Source organism: Natator depressus, chromosome 1 (assembly GCF_965152275.1).
Source record: "Natator depressus isolate rNatDep1 chromosome 1, rNatDep2.hap1, whole genome shotgun sequence".
NCBI classification, from domain to species: Eukaryota; Metazoa; Chordata; order Testudines; family Cheloniidae; genus Natator; species Natator depressus.
Window position 1 is genome coordinate 146054897 of NC_134234.1, and position 19838 is coordinate 146074734.

Here is a 19838-nt window from a genome sequence, read left to right on the forward strand (position 1 = left end):
TTGCAGGGCAGGAACAGTTTTTCCATCAAGTTCTATTTATACATAAGTATATGCATAAACACCTATAGATACATATATTTTGTAATTTTCATATATATATTACAATTTTGTATTTACCAGTTTGAGTTAAAGATTTATATTCTAAGGGCAGAGTCCTGTAAAGGAAGTATTTAAATTAAATTTTGTATTAAGATATGTAAACTTCTTATAAAGGTAATTTTTGTAAGTCTAATAGCAGGAGGTGCTTGTAAGAAATGCTTGAAAGAAATGAAAAATGTGGCACTCTATTTGTAAAATAGCTGTTTCCATTAGTCTTAATTGCCTGAGTACTTTGTATTTGAGGTGGAGAATGTTAAAAAAAAATTACTTAAGAACTTGTTCACCCAATTTTTCCCTCCTCCCTTACACCTTTGCAGTTAGGAAACTTACTTTGAGGATTATTTGTAAGCCAAACACTGGTCAGAAGCCGGCATTCTATCTCCAGAAAGAGACCATGACAAATGTATCTCCTCTCTGCTGAATGACAGTAGTGTACATAATCTCTAATTCTTTCTAATACATTAGTGAGTGATTGCCTTTATTTATAATAATCCATCCATGTCAGGCGATGACCCTTAAGGCAGAATCTCAGATGAGAAAAATTAACCAGTTACTAGCCTTAAAACAAACAAGAAAATGAAGGATTTCTGGTGTTTTTGTACTTCCGCAGGGCAAATTAAAAGCCAGTGTTTATGTACTTCTGAAGTATAGGATGGGAGAGACTGATTAAAAACAATGGATGTTAATGTTAGCTAGACTGACATTTCTGGAAAGGGAAATCTTCTATTCATGTGGATCGGGACAATTTAAAAGGTGGGGTGGGGGGAGAGCTAAGGGGGGGGGGGGACTAAGGGGGTTAAGCTTTTACCAGAAAGCTAGATATTACCAGTTTGAGCAGATGCTCTCTATACTTATTTATGGGAATATCGCTAGAACCATCCATGACCTGCCCTCAAATATACAGCTAAAAGACTTAAAAAACAAACAAACAAACCCACACACTTTGACTACTGTCCCAAAAGAACAGATACAACTAGTTAGCAGCAATTCAAAGAGTGAAAGACTGGTGAAAGAGCATTCTCCAGTATCACCCAGCCCTTGGTCTCTCTGCTAATTAGAGCCTATTGTGGTGGGGAGGTTTACGTGATGTCATTTTTAGAATTTAGAATTTAGAAGCCAATAGAATTTTTTTATTAGCAGTAGTGGAGGGAGTATTTGGGCTGAGGAATCACCTGGTTTGTAGCTACATTTTTTGGTCCAAGTTACCCAATCTTGCAAGTATTTTTTCATCAAATCAAGTAGAAACATTTTCATCAGACATTTCAATATTTTGATTATTAATCTTTAATACAAATTCTCTATCTTCAATAATAACCTTAAGTTCGGTGTTCTGCTTTTTCAGAGCTTCCACAGTGTAGGAAATCTCCTTCCACGACTCAAGCTTGACTTTGGCCCGTTCTAGAACCTGCTCAGCTTCTTGTTTGGCTTCCAACCATTGTGTTGAATCCTTTAACATTTCATTTAGCTGCTGCCTGCGGCTTTGAAGGTGTCCCTGTACTTCGTCCCACTGGCTCTGGATCTTTTCAACTGGTGAAAAACAAATGTAAAAAAAAAACTTATTCAAGATGAAGGTTTTTTTAAAAAAGCAGTTACTGAAATATTTAAGTAACGTTTCTCATTGCAAACAACAATTTTCAGCTGTAACTAAATTTGGTTTATTAAAAGAGAACAAATAACGGTTGGTAGGACACAGTATAGTACATAGCATAGGTCCTGATGCATATGCAGCCAGAAATGTCAGCTTTTTGTCTCAATAATGACGTAAAGAATACTCAAACAGGGTCACATTGATGAGAAAGAAACAGTTCTCATTCATTCATACCAAGCCAAATCAAGCTAGCATTTTTGATGAGATGTCCTATTGGGACTTCTATAATCTTATTCTTCATTTTAAGATTCATTACAAGTGGTAATCAATGGTTATGCTATACTTGCTTGACCAGGTAAGACATACACTGGTAGAGTGCATGGCTGTTCACAAAAAAACTTCTCACATCTTCATGTTAGTTATTAGAATAAGGATTAGATGTGCCCTTATTTGGGGGGAAATGTAGTTCTGAAAGGGCTAATGATAATTGGAAGCTATGATAAAGAGGTTTGGCCAAGGTCAGACTGGCCCACAAAGGCACAAGGAAATATCCTGGTGATGTGACACGGAGACCTAACCCTAAAACATGCAAAGCTTTGGGGGCAAAAATGTTCTGTGCTTTGTTAATAAGAAACCTGTATTACTTAAAACTAGCACAGAGCCAGGCCTCTTAGTATTTTTCCCAAAGGCTGCCCTCCATTATATTTAAAAGTCAGAGGCCACCTTCTCTTGATGGGTTGAGAATTTCCTGAATGGTCTGAAGACAAAGGCATAATCAGATGGAGGAAGTTGCCAGGAGAGCACCCATGATAGGGTTGATTCCACAATGTCATTGCCTCTCTGGGCTGGAGCAGAGCAATGCCCCATCACAAACATGTAGAGTAAAAATCCTCCCAGCAGTGTCTCTCCTTTAGCCTGGAAGAAGGGTTGTAGATCCTCCTGTGAATTCCCCCAGGCTTGGAGAAGGGGAAGAAAATCCTTCCAGCATCCCTTGCTCCAGCCTGGAGGAGAGGACAGAAAATGAATGAATGTGGGAAAAGGAATGACTGAGTACATGAGAGGGAGGAAGCAGGGGAAGGTAACGTAAATAACTAAATAGAATCCAAAGAGACCAGGTACAACCAGAGGATGAACCAAGGATGGGCCAAGGCTCGGAGGAGGGGGGAAAGGAGCAGTAACACAAATTACATACGTTGTGCAAGGCAAGATCTGGAGCATATTAAACTGTACAACTTGAAATGAGGCGTATTTAAAGGCTACACCACATTTGGGTTGCTACCTACAGCTACTAACTGTCCCAATGAGGTTTGAGGATGAATGCATTTGAAATATAACTGATGTCCCTCTCATAAATACAAATCAGACCCATAAAAAGTAAGGGCAGCATATTGTCGTCACTAATAACTGTGGGGAGCAACAAAAATATTTTAAATTAACTATCAAGGTTTTGATTTTTGCACTATCCAAAGGGGTGTGTGTGTGGGGGGGGAGAGGGTTGTTTGTGCCTTATTGCGGGGCGGGGGGGGGGGCGGATGGTTTGGAAATTTTCCATTAAAAACAACCCCACCCCCACCCCCCCAAGAAACTGGGGTTTCAAATAAATGCATTTTTTTGGTGGGAAAAGTATCTGCTCTCCACAGAAAATGTTCTTTTTTTTGTCCAAAAACCAAACAATTGAAAATCAAAATGTATTTATTTGGATATGTTGCCACAATGTCTCATAGGAAGTGTGGTTCAGTTGCTTCATGTCCCCAGTCTCCTTTGTGGGCCAGGCTCCCTTGCTGGGGTGCAGCATGAGAAATGTAGTCCAGCCAGGGATCTAATCTATAGAGGAGAATGGGAACATGAGACACCCAAACTGCAACCCCTATGAGGTATCTCAACATATTTTTGGCTAAAATATTTCAGTTTTCAAATTTTTGCCAAAAAGTCAAAGTCTTTATTTTTCTTCTTCAGAAAACAACAATTTTTTAAAACAGCTCTATTATTTTGTTTTGTCAAGAATAAGTTATCACACCCAAAGAAAATATTCTTAGTGGTGCATGCCTTATTACATCAGAGCTTGACAGCCAGAGAGCGCTCAGGTAATGGAGTCTTTTTAAATTATTATCTAAGCAAACAATCTAAAGCTATGCATTTGATACATTGGGGCACTCTCTAGTCCCAGAAAAGAAAACATTTAAATGTGGGATAAACACTTGTGGCATTTAGATCATTGATCTGGCTCTTCTGAGCTAGTCTTCAGCTCATTAAATATGGGACAAATAAAATACTAGCAGTCAAAAAGGTTTCAGAGATAGTTCATTAAAGAGGAAGTAAAGGGGACCTTTGTAATTCAGGCATCGCTGATTTATTACAGAGTAACCCAAAAGCAGTACACAAAGAACATCCATTCATCACCGAAAGTTTACACATGATAATTGATGCTTTCATTTGAATGTGGACATTTAAAAAAATATATTTTGAATGAAGAAAAGCAATTCCTTTTAGCTTAACTTATTCAAGATTTCACCTTTGGCTCCCATTTAAACCACTCTGTGTGTTAGTAAATAAACATGCCCGCTCAGAGTTTTTTCTCTCCTATCTATACATCCTTACTCTCTAGCCCAGAGAATCTCAATCAGATTCCTGAAAGGGATACAGTAGTCTAGAAAGGTTGCCTTGTGTACCCCAAAGTTTCACCTCACATCAAAACTGCTTGCTTACAAAATCAGACATAAAAATACAAAAGTGTCACAGCACACTATTATTGAAAAATTGCTTACTTTCTCATTTTGTCTGTATGAAATTTTAGTTTGTACAGACTTTGCTGGTGTTTTTTATGTAGCCTGTTGTAAAACTAGGCAAATATCTAGATGAGTTGATGTACCCCCTGGAAGACCTTTGTGTATCCCCAGGGTACACATACTGCTGGTTGAGAACCACTGCTCTAGTTGAACCTTCTTTGTTAAAGAGAAGGGGAATGTTTGACTACATCTTTATTAGCTATATGCCAAACAATAAGAGTTTGGAACATCCCGGCACCTTTTCCAACTTGTGGATGGGTCAGATCATAGCTGGTACCAGGAATGTGTAACATGGATGGTTCCACTTGGTACAAACATGATTCCATCAACACCAAGAGAGGTATTCCCTCGCCTTTAGATACTTCTGAGAAGAAAGAGGAAGTAGGAGTGAAAATTTCCTGCCAGCTGCCCAAGGCTACTGACACATCCCTCAGGCTTTGTGAGCTGGAGTTAAAATTCCTCTCAGGCTTGCAGGGACATGGTGTTATCACTGTGAAGGTGTGGTGCAAGAATGGATAGTGTGTGAGGAGGACAAGGAGTGATGGCAGTGTAAAGGGGGGTCCAGAGTGAACAAAAGACAGAAGTGAGGAGATCACAAACAAAAGGGGAACAGGCCCTGTCACACTCCACTGGCAATGCTCGCACATCCTACAAAAACATGTAGGGATTAGCTCTGTATCAGAGACTTTACTACCCAGGAACCACTGAGCCAGCTAGTTCAGATGAGGAGGATCAGAAAACTGCAAAATCTTTTCAAAAATGTTAGCCAACAGACCCTTCTTTAAAGGTTTCCTTCAAAGTAGATTATTTTTAAAGTATTTTGAAGGGCTTCTGTAACCATATTGGGTTTTTGTCTGAAGGCATAAGATCACTCCATAAAAGGTTTCCCCTGGTTGGAGGAGGGAATTTGTGGAAAAAAGAAAGTGCTTAATATATTTTCTATGAAAGTGCAGCTGAACAGCAGGAAGAAGACAGGGGAGGCATCCAGCAATCTGCCTTGTGCCCGGTAAGGGTCATTTCTGCCTACCTCCATCTCATAAGATCCTCCAGGTTACAATGAACATATGGGATTCAGTGGAGGGAAACATGAGTTATTTCCACATCCAGTGACCCTAATCTGGGAGCATGAAGAGTTCAACCCTGGGAATAAGGTGTAGAGATCTGTGCATAGGTGGGATAAAAGAATCAATAACCCGTGAGTCAATTGTTCCAAGGATTTATCTGAGTTTTGAAGAAATACAAGGGGAGTTTGATTATCCACCTCCAGCCCTGAATCAAACACCTTCAGTAAAGTGACACACAACAGAGGAAGGGCTATGCTGTTTTAGGATGGATGACAAAAGGAGGTCTGAGAGCTAAATAACATTGAAATTATTAAAAATTATGAACTCAGTGTCACAAGGCTGGACTCCCTCACCCTGGATTGCTTGCTGCAAACAATCCTCACACCACCAGTGGCAAGTTCAGTACCATGTGCTTTATTTACAAGTGTTTGTTCCCCACAGCATACAGCTTTTCACCAAGCCTTTACCTACTACCACGCTACAGGGCAGGCGGGGGAGATTGCACCTCTCTGAAAACCTGAGCTGCTTTACCCTTCTAGTCTTCCTCCTTCTCTCCTGTCTCTCTTTTAACCATCTTCAGCTGACGAGCTGAGTCCCCTGGTTGATCGGTTAATCATCTGGTACTTAATTACTTATTTCCTTACTTTGGCTCATGTGGATAACATAAGAACATAAGAATGGCCATACTGGGTCAGACCAAAGGTCCATCCAGCCCAGTATCCTGTCTACTGACAGTGGCCAGGCCAGGCCCCCCAGACGGAGTGAACCAAACAGGTAATAATCAAGTGATCTCTCTCCTGCCATCCAACTCCACCCTCTGACAAACAGAGGCTAGAGACACCATTCCTTGCCCATCCTGGCTAATAGCCATTAATGGACTTAATCTCCATGAATTTATCCAGTTCTCTTTTAAACCCTGTTATAGTCCTAGCCTTCACAACCTCCTCAGGCAAGGAGTTCCACAGGTTGACTGTGCGCTGAGTGAAGAAGAACTCCCTTTTATTTGTTTTAAACCTGCTACCCATTAATTTCATTTGGTGGCCCCAGTTCTTATATTATGGGAACAAGTAAATAACTTATCCTTATTCACTTTCTCCACACCACTCATGATTTTATATACCACTATCATAGCCCACCTTAGTCTCCTCTTTTCCAAGCTGAAAAGTCCGAGCCTCTTTAATCTCTCCTCAGATGGGACCCGTTCCAAAACCATAATCATTTTAGTTCCCCTTTTCTGAACGTTTTCTAATGCCAGTATATCTTTTTTGAGATGAGGGGAGCACATCTGTACAGAGTATTCAAGATGTGGGCATACCATGGATTTATATAAGGGCAATAAGATATTCTCCGTCTTATTCTCTCTCCCTTTTTTAATGATTCCAAACATCCCGTTTGCTTTTTTGACTGCCGCTGCACACCACGTGGACGTCTTCAGAGAACTATCCACGATGACACCAAGATCTTTCTCCTGATTAGTTGTAGCTACATTAGCCCCCATCATATTGTATGTATAGTTGGGGTTATTTTTTCCAATGTGCATTACTTTACATTTATCCACATTAAATTTCATTTGCCATTTTGTTGCCCAATCACTTAGTTTTGTGAGATCTTTTTGAAGTTTTTCTCAGTCTGCTTTGATCTTAACTATCTTGAGCAGTTTAATATCATCTGCAAACTTTACTCCTTTCTCCAGATCATTTATGAATAAGTTGAATAGGATTGGTCCTAGGACTGACCCTTCGGGACCGCCACTAGTTACCCCTCTCCATTCTGAAAATTTACCATTTATTCCTATCCTTTGTTCCCTATCTTTTAACCAGTTCTCAATCCATGAAAGGATCTTCCCTCTTATCCCATGACAACTTAATTTACATAAGGTGAGGGACCTTGTCAAAGGCTTTCTGGAAATCTAAGTATACTATATCCACTGGATCCACCTTGTCCACATGTTTGTTGACCCCCTCAAAGAACTTGAATAGATTAGTAAGACATGATCTCCCTTTACAGAAACCATGTTGACTTTTGCACAACAATTTATGTTCTTCTATGTGTCTGACAATTTTGTTCTTTACTATTGTTTCAACTAATTTGTCTGGTACTGTCATTAGACTTACCGGTCTGTAATTGCCAGGATCACCTCTAGAGCCCTTCTTAAATATTGGCGTTACATTAGCTATCTTCCAGTCATTGGCTACAGTAGCTGATTTAAAGGACAGGTTACAAACCATAGTTAATAGTTCCGCAATTTCATACTTGAGTTCTTTCAGAACTCTTGGGTGAATGCCATCTGGTCCCGGTGACTTGTTACTGTTAAGTTTCTCAATTAATTCCAAAACCTCCCCTAGTGACAATTCAATCTGTGACAATTCCTCAGATTTCTCACCTACAAAAGATGGCTCAGGTTTGGGAATCTCCCTAACATCCTCAGCCGTGAAGACTGAAGCAACGAATTCATTTAGTTTCTCTGTGATGACTTTATTGTCTTTAAGTGCTCCTTTTGTATCTCGATCATCTAGGGGCCCCACTGGTTGTTTAGCAGGCTTCCTGCTTCTGATGTACTTAAAAAAACATTATTACCTTTTGAGTTTTTGACTAGCTGTTCTTCAAACTCTTTTTTGGCTGTTCTTATTACATTTTTACACTTAATTTGGCAGTGTTTATGCTCCTTTCCATTTACCTCACTAGGATTTGACTTCCACTTTTTAAAAGATTCCTTTTTATCTCTCACTGCTTCTTTTACATGGTTGTTAAGCCACGGTGGCTCTTTTTTAGTTTTTACTGTGGGGTATACGTTTAAGTTGGGCCTCTATAATGGTGTCTTTGAAAAGTGTCCATGCAGCTTGCAGGGATTTCACTCTAGTCACTGTACCTTTTAATTTCTGTTTAACTAACCTCCTCATTTTTGCATAGTTCCCCTTTCTGAAATTAAATACCACAGTGTTGGGCTGTTGAGGTGTTCTTCCCACCACAGGAATGTTAAATGTTATTATATTATGGTCACTATTTCCAGGCGGTCCTGTTATAGTTACCTCTTGGACCAGATCCTGAGCAAAACTCAGGACTAGATCGAGAGTTGCCGCTCCCCTTGTGGGTTCCTGTACCAGCTGCTCCAAGAAGCAGTCATTTAAAGTATCGAGAAATTTTGTCTCTGCATTTCGTCCTGAAGTGACATGTACCCAGTCAATATGGGGATAATTGAAATCTCCCACTATTATTGAGTTCTTTATTTTGATGCCCCTCTAATCTCCCTTAGCATTTCATTGTCACTCTCACTGTCCTGGTCAGGTGGTCAATAATAGATCCCTACTGTTATATTCTTATTAGAGTATGGAATTACTATCCATAGAGATTCTATGGAGCATGTGGATTCATTTAAGATTTTTATTTCATTTGATTCTACATTTTCTTTCACATATAGTGCCACATCCTCCTCCCCCTCCTCCCCCACCCCGGCATGACCTGTTCTGTCCTTACGATATATTTTGTACCCAGAAATGATTGTGTCCCATTGTCCTCACTCCACCAGGTTTCTGAGATGCCTATTATATCAATATCCTCTCCTTTAACACGAGGCCCTCTAGTTCACCCATCTTATTATTTAGACTTCTAGCATTTGTGTGCAAGCACTTTAAAAACTTGTCACTGTTTATTTGCCTGCCCTTTTCTATTGTGTCAGATTCTTTATGTGAATGTTTCTTGTCTGATCTGGCCCATACTTTATTGTCTTCCATCCTCTCCTCCTGACTAAAACCTAGAGAATCTCTATCAATAGACTCTCCTCTAAGAGAAGTCTCTGTCTGATCCACATGCACCTCTGCAGCAATCGGATTTCCCCATCTCTTAGTTTAAAAACTGCTCTGCAATCTTTTCAATGTTAAGTGCCAGCAGTCTGGATCCACTTTGGTTTAGGTGGAGCCCATCCTTCCTGTATAGGTTCCCCCTATCAGGAAAGTTTCCCCAGTTCCTAATAAATCTAAACTCCTCCTCTCTACACCATCGTCTCATCCATGCGTTGAGACTCTGAAGCTCTGAAGTGGATATGTTTACCAAATGGAGAGTTATAAGTCTGCGTTAGGCTACTCTCACTCTGTCACACCAGGCTACACAATACTATAAATCTAGAGTAATTGTCCTAATTGTACTCTGGATTGCAATGGTGTAACTGAAATCAGATTCTTGCCCTTCATCTTTTTACTACAGCACCTAGATATTATGGTAATTTTAAATTAGGAACACATAGAATTAATGTAATCTATGTGAGGTGCCCTGTGTAGGGTCAAAACTCATGCTGTTCTTGGGGTTTTTACACAATTAATAAATAAAACAGTAAGACAAAGCCCATTGCTAGCCTTGTTCCAAGGCTTGACTGCTCCTAAGGTTCCTAAGTGCAGGGCTGCTCATTTCAGCCAACTCCTAAATTTTTTCTCTCTCAGACCCCAAGATCTTTCTACCATGGGACATCCCCTCTGCACTTTTTTTCCTCCCTAATGTTGAAAAGTTCCACTTCCGTTTGATACTGAGACCAGATGCTGCAGGGCAGGGTCAGCATCAGTGCCAGTTTCCATTCACCCCTTCATACTCTGGTCCAGTGTGGTGTTTGTCCACCCCACTGCAAGAGGGGATATGAGGAGAGAGATCTGGCAGAAGAATGGAGCCATATCTGGAGACTGGTGTCACTTTTTCCTTCTGTGATTTACTAAGAGAAATTTTAAATGGTTCTTCTCTCATGTGTGCCACTATCTGAGCTTTTTTGTGTACGCAGAATATTTAAGAATCAGTACATCTCAACCCTTTTCCCCCATATCTGATGGCAGCACACAACATAAGAGGAGCAGAGCAGAACTCTTTGTCCCTGGTTAAACTACTACAAATTGTGAACCATTCATCTTTTTACAATTATTATTTATGTATATTACAGTAGCACTAAAGGGCCTCAACCAGGACAGCATTACATTGTGTTAGATCCTTTGTAAACCCATAGTTAGAGATCATCCTATACGAAGGGCTTACAGTCTAATCAGGCAAGCCAGACAAACTATACACAAGCAAAATATCAAAGTTCTTGCTGATTATAACTGTTATTATTTTTAACAAATATTTTCCCCCAAACAATTCCCTGCCTTAACACACCATAATTCCCAGTGTTCCAGTCAAGTAGATCCAATTTTGCTGATACAGTGGTGCCCTTTTTCATGCTGCCCATCCCATCGGACAGACTGGGAAAAAAATAAATGCCACCAGACAAAGCAAGTATAGGCATTTTTGTGATAGTATCCTAGGGATTGGACAGGGGTCCACATGGCCTCTTCTGCCCAGTCCAGAAGGGCTCCCTGCAGCTCCCCCTATGTCACTGAATAGTCTAGACCAGTGCTACTCAAAGTGGTGGTCTGCGGACCGGTGCCAGTCCGCGGGCCATTGGCTGCCGGTCTGCACGCACATTGGAAAAAAAATTGCCGGTCCCCCACATCAGATAGCTTGAGAAGCACTGCTCTAGACACTTCACTTGACTCTAGCAGTGGAGGCTTGTAATTTCAGGAGTGCTGTTACATTTGTTTTGCATCACTAGTGCCACCAGTAGTTCAACAGCTGTTATGTCATTAAAGAGGGAAAAGTGAGATACCCTGAGCTGATTTATTGGTTTGGTAAGATACAGGAAGCACTAACAATCGAGAAAATTACATTTAAAAAATCAAACACTAGATAACTATTTTAAAATCCAGTTACCATTGATTTAGTATCCAGTAAAAGAACAATCCCAGCGAGTAAAGCTGCTAACTTGAGATCAATTTTTGTTTATTAAGTTATTTGCTCTGCTATACTTCATTTCTGGATAAAACTAATATAACTCTGTCTACTGCTGAAAACAAACCACTTATGTATTGAGCTATCTGAGCTGCCCACTGCTCATCCTTTCCTTGGAAAAGTGAATTTGTGGAAAAAGCAAATGAGCACTCTAAAACAGTGTGATCTAGAAATGCAAAGCGTAGTACGATTTGAAAATTGAGCACTTAAGCAGCAGCACTGTATCAGGGGGTTAAGACCTCTTCAGAAAGAAGTCCAGCCTGGGCAGTCACTAATCCAATGCCACTCCAATGAGGTCACCCTAGTGCAGTCTTTCTATGCAACCTCCTCCAAATAACAAATAGTAACAAAACCCAACAAAAGATTCAGTAAGGCATCCTCACATAGAACAAGCTCAATGAGACAAACAATAATAGAGATGAAAGGAAGAATAAAAATAAACTGGAAAAAATGATCAGCAAAACTGTATTCACATTAAGAGAAAAGCATCTGAAATAGTGGATGGATTCTGCAATTATTAAAACATTAATATAATTGACAATCTAAGCTATAATCTCACCAGCAAAGGGGCTGTGTTTTTCCATGTGTTTGTACAGTGCTTAGTACAATGAGCTGCGTATCTGCTGCTCTGTGCGGCCCTGGGCAAATCATTCACTTTCTGTCTCTCAGTTACCCTTATCTGTGAAAATTATTATTACTAATTATTTGAATTTCCATCACACGTGGAGCGCCCAATTACGATCAGGACCACATCATATATGCACATTTTAAGCAATTCGGGATAGGGGCTATCTCTGACTATTTAAACAGACAAAGGACAGCCAAGGCCCCCTCGCAAATGAAAATATATATATACTCTTCCCATCTTCAGTGACTAAATTTTAAGGTCGACCTGTCTATACCCAGTTCTCCCATCTGGTTTAGTATCCAACCAGTCCAGGGACTGACCAGCAAAAAGAACCAAACAATTTGCTATCCAATCAATTTAAAAAAACAATAGGAACAAAGAACCCCCAAAAGGCAGATCCTTTGTCCTTAGACTCCCCAGACAGAGAGAGGGAGAAAAAGACTCTCTATAGCCTGGTGGCAAGGGCTGTCACCTGGGTCTCCCACATCCTGGTAACTGACCTAATCACCAGAATTCTGGCTATTTAAGAGTGGGCTCTCTCCCATGGGATTGCCAGCCCTGTGGCTCAGCAGGGCTAAGGCAGGCTCCCTGCCTGCCTTGGCCCTGTGCCACTCCAGGAAGCGGCCGGCACCACGTCCCCGCAGCCCCGGTGGGGGGGGAGGGAGAGTGGGAAGGGAGACGGAGGAAGGAGAGGGCTCCATGTGCTGCCCTCGCCTGCAGGCACCCCCCCCACCCCCACTGCACCCATTGGCCAGGAATAGAGAACTGCAGCTAATGGGAGCTTCGGGGGCGGTACCCGCAGGTGAGAGCAGTGCATGGTGGAGCCACCTGCTCCACCTCACCTCCAGGAGCCACTGCTGGACATGCTGGCCACTTCCGGGAGCGGCATGGGGCCAGGGCAGGCAGGGAGCCTGCCTTAACCCTTGCTGTGCACCACTGCCATCCCAGAGCCACTTGAGATAAGTGGCGCCAGGCTGGAGCCCGCACCCCAAATCCCTCCTGCACCCTGCACCCTAACCTCCTTTTCATAGGCATTGTCATCAGCACATCTAGGTCTTGCCATAAAGGTAATCTTTTCCCAATACATTCATAGATTTCAAACCCAAATGGGACTATTATGATCATCTAGTCCAGTGGTTCTAAAATTGGGATCCATGAATCCCATGGGTCTGCAAAATATTATGAAAAAAAATTTAGAAAGTAATCTCACCTCATGTCTGCATTGCATAACGATTAAAACTGACAAATCTACTATTTCTGTTTACACAACATATTCCATGGTGCATGAACAATGCTGTAATACTTACACTGCACAATGTAAAATTTATCACTCCTTGCAACAGCAAATCAGAAGTGAAGTCTAGTTTTTTTTATGACTAAGAAGTCTTTGGCGGGTGGAAGTGGAATACATTTTTACAGTGTGTAAGCAAATTATATTGAATATGGATACGTTTTTAAAATGTCCTCATACTAGTACTGCTAGTTGTGCTGAAGTCATGGACAATGCAGAGTCAAGTAGTAAGAAACAAATAAAGAACAGAAAGTTTTATTATAGTTATAATGATTTTGGTTTTATGGAATTTAGTGATGGATGACTGCAATGGATGTTGCGTCGCCAGGCCCTTGCATTAAAAAAAAAAAGGAACCCAAATTACATTCTGTACTAAATGCAGCCTTGACAGTTGTGAATTTCATAAAGTCCTGGCCTTTGAATTCATGCCTGTTTGCAAAGCTGTGTTTAGATATGGATGCAGGACATGACAAATTATTGGTTTTATATGGAAGTGCATTGGCTATCTCATGTCAGAATGTTGGAAAGAGTTTTTGAGCTACCAAATAGCTGCTGAGTTTTCCTTCTGTGCACAAGATCACTGCAAACTTTTCTGACCCGATATGGATTGTGAAGCTTGCACACCTAGCAGACATTTTAAACTTGTTGAACGCACTGAAACTCTCCACACAAGGGGGCGATACAACCATACTTGAGGTGAGTGACACAACTGCAGCATTTCAGAAGAAAATAAGAGATTTGGAAAACTAGACCGAGCAGTGGAATCTCAGATATGGTTCCGCTATTGACAGAATTTCTGGATACTAACAGCATGACAATTGACTGTGTGAGGGACAGGACCATTGCTCACCTTTCAACTTTGGCAGAGGACTTCAGTGTTTACTTAAAAAATATAAACATGGAGGAAAATTATTGGGTTCGGAATTTGTTCTCAGCTTGTGCAATGTGATCTTGCTGTTTGAGTGGAAAAGCAGAACAGGAGCTGCTTGAACTATCCTGTTTCAGGAATAGGCACCTTGTCAGTTTTGACCAACTGTTGCTGCAGAGTGCCCAGTTTTAGTTACAGAAGCAACGAAAGTGTTGCTACCTTTCCCAACAATATATCACGTGAAGCATCATTCTCTGCCATGACAGCTATGAAGACAAAGTTCAGGTCCTGTATAGAAGTGGAGAATGATCTATGAGTTTCCTTGTCAACCATCACACCAAGGACAGACAGACTGCAGTAAGACGCAGTGTCACCCATCTCACTGATATCAGTAAGTACTCTTATAAACTTTTTCTTTAAGCATCACTAACAGTAATTGTTTATATGAAGTACACATATATCTTTGTCTATCAGTTTCTTAGTTGGGAGTCCGTGATTAATATTTGAAAATTCAACAAAAAAAGTTTGAGAACCTCTGTTTTAGTTTGACCTCCTGAAGAACATAACTGTAGAATACTAGGATTCTGGTCACTTATATATCATATAGCCAAAAGGAATTACAGATGCAATGACATTCCTTAACTAAAAATGAAATGAGGTTTATTTGGATCTTTGAGCGTTTCAATGTTTATCCCTTGCAACAATGCTCACAATGAAAGGACACAGTCCACTTGAAATCTAGTCAATTTTGAAAAATTACTTATGAGTAGTTTCAGGCTTTGCTGCTGTAGTTTCTGATATTTTAAATGTTTCTTTCTGCTATGCTGCAATGTGAAAGACACCAAGCGCGAAAAGTGAATAATCAAAGGCCCAATCCTGGAAGGTGAGGCATGTTCTCAACCGCCAATTGACATTAAAAGGATCTCAGGTTTCTCAACAACTCCTAGAAGTGCTCAGCATTTTAAAGGATGGGCACTGACCAAATATAACAGGAAAAAAAGACAGTGATCACTCAAGTATACAAAGTAAATAAACTGAAAAAAGGAGAAAATATTTAGATTTTCTAATCTCTGTAACTGTAAGGATTTTAGACATTACTTGTAAATAAAGGAGAATAAAATCACACACTTCTGTTTGAATTTTTTTAAGTTTCTGTGCCCCTTTAACTGAAAATAGATTACATGATTAATAGATATGATAATTCTGCTATCAATTTATTCACAAGGTCTTGAGAAGTGGGATGGGATGGGGACCCAGATTGCTATTCAGTGGTTATTAGAAAATAGGTAGTATTTTGTTAGTTTATGTTAACTTGTCAACAAGTGCAACGCTGGAATATGTTGCAAACATAAAAGAAGTGTAGATTTTTGTGGATAAAAGGTTTCTAATGTGGAGACTGCACAAAAATATCACATCGTCATTATTTGCCCAAGGAGCACACTAACTCAGCTTCGGAGTTGTCAACATTAATCCTTTTTATAAGATTTGTTGTCCTCAAAATTTCCTCTTTCTCTTCCCATTTTTCAGTTTTCAAGTCCTTTTCAAGGGCATTAAGTATATTTTCATTCTAAAACATAAACACTTTCTCAGTTTTATCTTAGCAACTAGACAACTATATACATGTTTAATAGAATCTATGGTTGTTGTGACTTCCATTCCAAGTATTTCATTATTTTTCCCCAATGAGACATTTTTCTTTAAGTTTTTGGGCTAGTCGATTGTCATTTACTTATTTCTACTTTGTGAGTGTTAATTCACTTTTGGATTTTTCAATAAGATTTGTGGTATAAAACTTTGCTTACTTTCACATTTTTGCATTATAAAGCATTAGTTTTTCTCACAACCTATCATACCACTGAACTGAATCAAAGAAACTGTTACTTTCCTTATAATAATTGTGGTTCCTCAAGACATGTTATCCATATTTATTCCACTGTTGGTGCCACTGCACCCATCAACTCAAGTTCAGATTCTTTTGGCTGACAGTGTCTGTTGGGGTCATACCAGTGCCTGAGTGTCCCTGTGACTCCAACCAAGGGCATACAGGGTAGGGTGACCCGAATTGTGTCTCAGTCCCTTTTCCAGTGCAGAATCCAGTTGTTAGAAGACTCCACAGTAGTGGAGGAGGGTGGTCATGGAATATACGGAATAAACATCTTGAAGAACCACAGTTACTGCAAAGTAAGTAACCGTTTCTTCTTTGAGTGCTTGTCCATATATATTCCACTGTTGCGGACTCATAAGCAGTGACCTAGATCAGTGGTTCTCAACCAGGGGTCCAAGCCTGCGTAACGGGCCACAAGCAGGTTTCAGGGGGGGCACCAAGTAGGGCCAGCATTAGACTCACTGGGGCCCAGGGCAGAAAGCCAAAGCCCTGCCTCCTGGGATAGACCGGGCCCTGAACCTGTTACCTGAGGCTGAAGCCGAAGCCTGAGCAATGTAGCTTTGCAGGGCTCCTGTGGCATGAGGCCCCAGGCAATTACCCTGTTGCTACCCCCTAACACCAGCCCTGGCTCTTATATGTAGAAAACCCGCTATTGTAACACAGGTGAGCCATGGAGTTTTTATAGCATGCTGGGGGGGGGGAAGGGGGTCAGAAAGAAAAAGGTGGAGAACCCCTGAAAGGTGGGTGCTGGGATCTACCTCAACAATGACTGCAAGACAGCCCTACTAAAATGGGTATAATCAGTCCTTGATGTCAAGTATCAGAGGGGTAGCCATGTTAGTCTAGATCTGCAAAAGCGGCAAAGAGTCCTATGGTACCTTATAGACTAACAGATGTATTGGAGCATAAGCTTTCATGGGTGAACACCCACTTCGTCGGATGCATGTACTTGATGTGTCTACTTTGGAATGATGCTTGATAAAGATATCTCTTTCCCCCTGCAACCTGCTAGGGCTGCAACCTTCCCCACAGATTGCACCTGCAGGGATTACATGTCACCAGTCCTGACGCAGCACAGGGAGCTGTGCTGTCATATGAGTGAGGGAACGGGTCTATGACAGTGAAGCTGCAGAGTGCTCCATGTGCTACCACAGGACCTATGACACCCAATCCCTGCATGCTCAATGTGCAGGAAAAGCTGCAGTCTGAGCGAGGCAGAGCAGAGATCCCCCCCAGCAACAAATATGAATAGGAGGATGAGCGCCTGGCTGTGGGGGGAGCCACTCCACTGCTGAATGGCTCCGTCCCCAGGCAGGAGCTGTTCAGCATCTGGATGGCCTTCTACCAGCTCTTGGCTAGGAGACTCTGTGCCATCCTGGTGGATGAAGAGTGGGCCTCAGTCATTCATGCCTTCACCATGTCTCAGCTGGGCATGAAGCCTGCAGCACTTAGGAAACTCCAACTAGTACAGACTGCTGCAGTGTGTGTCCTTAGCAACACAGGCTACTGCAAACATATCAAACCTGCCCTCTCCTCGCTACAATGGCTTCTCATGGAATTTTGAATCACATTCAAAGTCTTAGTCCTTGTCTTCAAAGCACTCCATTGCCTGGGTCCAGGATATCTAAAAGTTCCCCTAAAGCACTGGGACAAAAAGAGCGTGGTCAACAACAAACATTTCTCTAGCGCAATGGAACTCTCAAATAATCAGAGTAAAGCTCATCTGTGTGGAAGACAGAACTTTCTCTGGGGGCAGTCTGAGACTCTAGAATGAACTTCACCAAGAACTAATGACCAACACAAACCTCACTACTTCATATTCAAAGCGCAAGGCACATTTATTTTATCTTGCCTTCTCTAAAAATATACAGCAAAAGATTGGCAGTGGGGCAGATTGTGCTGGCTTCGTGTTTGGCAGGAAAGGGGATCTAGCTCTAGACTGGGGTGGAGACACTGTTCTTCTAGCCTGATGAAGTCTCCATTGCACCTAATAAGCCTAAGGGTTTGGATAGGCATATGAAGCAGATGGCCATGGAGTAGTATCCTTCATTAGAAGTATCATGGCTGGGGTAATAAAACTGAGCTCTCGGCTGCCTCTCTTCCTCTCTGGCGTGTACTGGCCTGAGTGTCTAGTCTCCAGAGAACAAACTGGTGACATCTCCCTACTAACATCAGAAACTGTGGATGAGGCATACTCCTCATGGAGAGGTACAGCAGTTCCAGCTGGAGTGCTAAGAGTACCTTCAGACTGTGATGCTGTATAAAAAGGGAGCTGACCATTTATATCACTGTTGCTACCACAGTTATGCAATTGCAATAGATCTTGTGCACAGTATGCCTTGTAAGATATCATTTGAAACATTGTAATCTGTTGAATAATGTTAGTCTGTTTATATGTGAGTGTTATCATTGCACATGAAGTTATGGTTCTTTGCTATGTGTTTGTATCCCAAACATGTTGGGTTCCTGTGTAACACCCACAAGAAGGATTTACATCCAGACCAGCCAGCCATGGTTGACAGGCCATTGAGGAGAATCAACTCTTCCAATGGGCCCCTCCCAAGGACACCTCAGAGAGCATATGGACAATGGAGGCCCAGTGACTCAGCAGTGTACAAAGATCATGTGATCCATGCTTGAGACAGTAACTTTCCGCACATAGGCTGGGGGGTATAAATTGGAAAGTGTGACATCATCTCTTTGTCTCTCTCCTGCTCCATATCTCTGGATGATAATTGTTAACAAAGAAGAGCTTTGAACAATGGACTGAAGCCCCAATATTTGGGTTGAACTGGAAAGACTTATTACAAACTGTCAGATTTAACATCACTGCTATTATCCTCATCTACGAACTCTGAAATCAACTGTAATGTATGTGATTCATTTTAACATCTTCATAACTCTTCCTTTTTATATTAATAAATCTTTAGTTCTTAGTTACTAAAGGATCGGCTACCAGTGTGGGTTTTGGGTAAAATCTGAAGTATATTTTGACTTGGGGTATGTGCCTGGTTCTTTGGAACTGGAAGAACCTAATATATGCTATTTCTGGTTTTAATAATCATTTATCATAGAAGTCTGGTTCATCTGTGTGGTACATGAGGGGCTAGAGGTCCTAAAGGAGACTGTCTGTGGCTTCATAATAACTAGTATAGTATTTTGGAAGCACACATTTGTTGCTGGCTTGGTGAAATCTTATGAGAGAATATACCACCAGTTTGGGGTACATGCCCTGTTTCCTGGCAGGCTGATCCAAAATTGGCACTTTTAGCTGTGTCCCATACCAGCGTGACACAGATTGTCTCTCATCAGTATCACTGATATGCTTGGCACCAGTACAGGGGTGGCAGGAGGTACCAGAAGAGGTATCTTTATTCTCACTAACAGTGGTGAGTCTGATACCAAAGAGACCATGGGGTCCCTTGATGCCTTATATGATTTCCATATTGAGCAAGCCAGCTCCGAAGCAAGGTGACTGGATGGTATTGGACTAGTCAGTACCAGGGATATTGGTGGTACTAAAGGCCTGAGTATTGAGGGGTCAGTACTGGGTGATTTTTCAGATACCAAGTAAGTTGATTCTGGTGCCAGAGGGACCCTTTCTGGACCTTGACCTACACTTTTCTGAGATAATTGGAGGTGACTTCTGGCTTCTTGAGAAAGGATGTGATGAAAGAGACAGATCTCATCCACTTATGGGCTCAGTGTTCCCTGAAGTTTTACCAGTTAAGGAGGATGAATCTTTGGGAAGGGTTGCCTCAGATCTGGAAGCAGAGGAGCCAGCAGGAGCACTCTTTGCAAGATGTGCTCAGGAATTTCTGACCATT

At 41.3% G+C, this 19838-nt stretch overlaps 1 protein-coding gene across 6 annotated transcripts in view; it reads right to left on the bottom strand.

The window, feature by feature from the left end:
• The window catches only part of DMD (dystrophin), a 1886383-nt gene that overhangs the window by 449276 nt on the left and 1417269 nt on the right, over positions 1-19838 (bottom strand). For all 6 annotated transcript variants that reach the window (XM_074968560.1, XM_074968534.1, XM_074968525.1 and 3 more), the window contains one exon: positions 1415-1626. In XM_074968560.1, the coding sequence (XP_074824661.1) occupies positions 1415-1626 (212 nt within the window). The remainder of the gene's footprint in view (positions 1-1414; positions 1627-19838) is intronic.